This window comes from Pseudophryne corroboree, chromosome 10 (genome assembly GCF_028390025.1).
Source record: "Pseudophryne corroboree isolate aPseCor3 chromosome 10, aPseCor3.hap2, whole genome shotgun sequence".
NCBI lineage: Eukaryota > Metazoa > Chordata > Amphibia > Anura > Myobatrachidae > Pseudophryne > Pseudophryne corroboree.
Window position 1 is genome coordinate 286,404,245 of NC_086453.1, and position 5,083 is coordinate 286,409,327.

A 5,083-nucleotide genomic window follows, 5' to 3' on the forward strand; every position below is an offset into this window, starting at 1 on the left:
CATTTCTATTTTCTATTTGCATTCCCCATATGCCTTCTATAGACAGTATTTCCTATAGGGGTATGACTGTGTGGCATAACGTGAATAAGAGACACTACTGTGCAGTGTAATGTGATACTGTGTGGCATAACGTGAATAAAAGACACTGCAGTGCGGTGTAATGTGATACTGTGTGGCATAACGTGAATAAGAGATACTACTGTGCAGTGTAATGTGATACTGTGTGGCATAACGTGAATAAGAGACACTATAGTACGGTGTAATGTGATACTGTGTGGCATAACGTGAATAAGAGATACTACTGTGCAGTGTAATGTGATACTGTGTGGCATAACGTGAATAAGAGACACTACTGTGCGGTGTAATATGCTACTGTGTGGCATAACGTGAATAAGAGACACTACTGTGTGGTGTAATGTGATTCTGTGTGGCATAACGTGAATTAGAGACACTACTGTGCGGTGTAATGTGATACTGTGTGGCATAACGTGAATAAGAGACATTACTGTGCGGTGTAATGTGATACTGTGTGGCATAACGTGAATAAGAGACACTACTGTGCGGTGTAATGTGATACTGTGTGACATAACGTGAATAAGAGATACTACTGTGCAGTGTAATGTGATACTGTGTGGCATAACGTGAATAAGAGACACTACTGTGCGGTGTAATGTGATACTGTGTGGCATAACGTGAATAAGAGATACTACTGTGCAGTGTAATGTGATACTGTGTGACATAACGGGAATAAGAGACACTACTGTGCGGTGTAATGTGATACTGTGTGACATAACGTGAATAAGAGATACTACTGTGCAGTGTAATGTGATACTGTGTGGCATAACGTGAATAAGAGATACTACTGTGCAGTGTAATGTGATACTGTGTGACATAACGTGAATAAGAGACACTACTGTGCAGTGTAATGTGATACTGTGTGGCATAACGTGAATAAGAGACACTAATGTGCGGTGTAATGTGATACTGTGTGGCATAACGTGATACTGTGTGGCATAACGTGAATAAGAGACACTACAGCGCGGTGTAATGTGATAATGTGTCACATAACGTGAATAAGAGACACTACTGTGCAGTGTAATGTGATACTGTGTGGCATAACGTGAATAAGAGACACTACTGTGCGGTGTAATGTGATACTGTGCGGCATAATTTGAATTGGAAGTACTATTGTGTGGCCACACCCCTTCCCCACAAGGCCATGCCCTTTTTGATGCACTCTCCTTATTTCAAATATGTGGGGGGGGGGGGGGGGGGCACCAGCTCTTACTTTGCCATGGGCGCTTGGACCCCTGGATACACCCCTGATGCATTCTCTTTACACTTAGGCTGCATGTGCAGTGCAATTACCTTTTACACTTTGCACACGCACAATGCGTTCACAGCGCATGGGCAGTCTGCCGATAATCGCTCACTGCATGCAATGTCACATTTGCAAATGGTAGTGAATCAAGCCCCAAGTCCCGACATTTTTTTTACCTTAAAATACCATTATTATTTTTTCCAAAGTTTACACTGGTTCTGGGTCTGTGAATAAAAGGCATGTTACTTCCTATAGTAATTACCATGGCTAAAATTATTGTGTCTAATTGAATAGTATCTCAAAATTTCACACACTGCAAGAAATAAAAAATGACAGTGTTCAATTGAATATGCCTCTAGTAGCTATTCTGTACTATAATAATCTGTAAACAGTATCCTACAACTTAATAGATTTTGCTATACAGGGAAACACTGAGCATCTACTTTGATAAATTTATCAATATGAATTTTCAGCTTAGCTTTGGGCATTTTTTCTATTTCTGCAGAAAAGATGAATTCCAGCAGACCTACGGAATTTCTACTGGTTGGACTTTCAGACCTAATAAAGCAACATACTTTGCTGTTTGTGGTATTTATGGCCATGTATCTTTTGAACATTCTAGGGAATGCAACCATAATTTTCCTAGTAAGGGTGGACTCCCATCTCAACACACCCATGTATTTCTTCTTGGCTAATTTGTCTCTTGTGGACATATTCTACTCTTCAACTATTGTCCCAAAAATGTTAGTGAACATCATGTCAGAAGATAAGTCTATCTCGTTGGCTGAGTGTATTCTCCAGTTGTATTTCTTCCTTTTTTTTGCTTGCACAGAATGCTTGCTGTTGGCTGTTATGGCATATGACCGCTTTGTGGCCATCTGTAACCCACTGCATTATATGGTGATCATCAGCCGCAGGGTTTGTGTCCTTCTTGTGGTTGGCTCATGGTTGACTGCTTGTCTGCACTCCCTGTTGCATAGTACCATGGCTTCTATGCTAAATTTTTGTGGCATAAATATAATCCGCCACTTCTTCTGCGATATGGCCCCTCTGTTGCAGTTGGCTTGTTCAGATACCTCTCTCAACAAAGTGTTGATCTACACAGAAGGTGGACTCCCTGTTTTAATACCATTTGTAATAGTAGTGTATTCCTATGCCCGTATTATCTCCTCAGTTCTTAAAATACGTTCAACAGAAGGCAGATACAAAGCTTTCTCCACATGTTCCTCTCACCTAGCAGTGGTCATCCTATTTTACGGGACAATCGCCTTCATGTATTTGCGCCCATCTTCTAGCTACTCAGTACATTATGACAGGATTGTGAGTGTTATATACACGGTGGTGGCTCCGATGTTAAATCCTTTTATCTACAGCTTGAGAAACAAGGATGTGAAAGGAGCATTAAAAAAAGTTTTAATTGCAAAAAAAAATATTTGACAGGGAATTATGTGATATGTTTAATGATTTGTTTATATGTTTATGTAGAACATATCTGACAGCCCACGCCTAACAAGACACATAATACCTACTGTACATTGGTTCTATAATCAAATCAAAATAAATATTTACTAATATTGGTGGATAATTTCTCGTTTTTATTCCTAAATAGCATTTTCCTAATGAAGTTACTAAGAAACTGCTACACATTTCAAAACACCTTTATATAGTACGTACAATGGGGGTCATTCCGACCCGTTCACTCGCTGCGTTTTCACGCAGCAGAGCGAACGGGTCCCTACTGTGCATGCGCCGGCGCCTTTGTGCGCCTGCGCATGCGGGACAGCCGCCGGCCGTGGCAGGACAGCGATCGCCTCTGCCTGATCAGGCAGAGGTGATCAATGGGCGGGAGGGGGCGAAACGCGGCATTTGGCCGCCATTTCATAGGCGCGGTCCGGCCAACACTGGCGTTGCCGGACCGAACGGGGGGTGGGCCGCAGCGGCTGCGTGACGTCATACGCAGCTGCTGCGGGCCAGGGAGCGAGGAGTAGCTCCTGGCCAGCTCGCTAAAGCTGCGCTGGCCGGGAGTTACTCCTGAAGTGCAAAGGCATCGCCGCTGTGTGATGCCTTTGCACTTCTGTGACGGGGGCCTGACTGACATGTGGGGCGGACTAGCCCTGTGCCGGGCGTCCCCCCGCATGTCAGGAAAGTTGATCGTAGCTGTGCAAAATTTTGCACAGCTACGATCAACTCGGAATGATCCCCAATAACACTAATGAAAGTCATATCATCCTATATAATAAAAAACGAATGCCGCTCCTCACCTCTATGGGGGGAATTCAAGTGTTTTGCTCGACGGCGGCCACTAGATGGTACCCGACGGAGCAATTTAATTGTTGTTCCGTTCGGGCGCACACAGCTGACATTACTGTTATAATGTTCTGTCATTTTGACAGGCTGGTACTTAGTATTATCATATTGTTCAAATAATAGTGTTATTGGAGACAGATTTCAAGCCTTTGGTTTTTCTGTTTTATTGTGCTTGCTTTTAGATAACAATCCTCTGACTTATGCAACCCTACAGCTATTCATAAACATTTCAATGTCAATTATATAATTATTAGACATGTTTGTCAAAGGAGAGTGCAATATTCTGGGGGACATGTATCAAAGCATGGAGAGAGATAAAGTGAAGAGAGGTAAAGTACCAACCAATCAACTCCTAACTGTCATTTATTCACAGCCTGTAAAATGACAGTTACATGCTGATTGGTTTGTACTTTTTCTCTCTCCACTTTATCTCTCTCCAGGCTTTGATAAATCTCCCCCTATGTGTGTCGTTTTTCTAAAACCATATTAAAGGGCTGAGTGAGGTCAGAAGAGCTATTGCTGCTCAGTCTGATTGCCAAGTGGGATCATTCATGTTAATTATTATTATTATTATTATTATTATTATTATGTCGCCACAATGGTTTGCTAATGATGTACATAGGAGCAGTGACATGCGGTGAGGTCAGTGGATTGGGAGGCACTGACTGCTAACCAAACAAGACACCCCCCCCCCAAAAAACAAACAAAAAAAAAGTGCAGAGACCCCCATACACCACTAAAACCAGCACAAGGCTGAACCAGCCAGGGGGATAATGCCATAGCAGGGGAGACACTCAGTGTGGGGTCCCCCCGCCATGGCATTAAACAGCCCCCCAAACCAGTCAGCCCGGGGCTGGAATTCCTCAGAAAATGGGGCCTCCAAAAAATAAAAATGGGGCCCCCCCTCCTGAGCAACAACCAGCACCGGGCTGATAGACCAGTGCTATGCCCCGCACCTCTGGTGGTGGTGGGTGCAGGGTTTATCGTATGCTAATATTGTTCCTTACAGGTGGCCTACAGGTCCCAGCAAGCCTGCCCCAGCATGCTGGCACTTGGAGAACCACAAGTGCCAGCATGCCTGGACATAAAGGGCCTGCTGGCACCTGTAGTCCGCCTGTAAAGAAAATATTAAAATAAAAACAACACACATTTTGAATTTAATTTTTTATTATACAATGTCTTCAACTGGGGGGCGGCCTTTAAGCTCTTTTTCATGGCCGCCGCCTTCCCAGGGCTTCCGGCATCTTCCTACGGCATCTTCACCTGGGAGGTGGCAGCCTTTAAGCTATTTTTCATGGCCGCCGCCTTCCAAGGGCTTCCGGCATCTTCCTCCTGTGTCTTCACCTGGGGGGCGGCGACCTTTAAGTTTTTTTTCATGGCCTCCGCTTCCCCAGGGCTTCAGGCATCTTCCTCCAGCGTCTAAATCTGGGGGCGGCGGCGGCCTTCAAGTTCTTT

At 44.0% G+C, this 5,083-nt stretch overlaps 1 protein-coding gene across 1 annotated transcript; it reads left to right on the plus strand.

The window, feature by feature from the left end:
- The first annotated feature begins 1,819 nt into the window (after positions 1-1,819).
- On the plus strand, positions 1,820-2,758 carry LOC134965546 (olfactory receptor 1E5-like). The gene has a single exon (XM_063941926.1). The coding sequence runs from the start codon at positions 1,832-1,834 to the stop codon at positions 2,756-2,758; it is 927 nt and encodes a 308-aa protein (XP_063797996.1). The 5' UTR covers positions 1,820-1,831.
- Positions 2,759-5,083: the final 2,325 nt, after the last annotated feature.

Bases quoted from the DNA above. Each gene is read 5' to 3' on its own strand.
- LOC134965546 (XM_063941926.1), top strand. From the start codon at position 1,832: ATGAATTCCAGCAGACCTACGGAATTTCTACTGGTTGGACTTTCAGAC.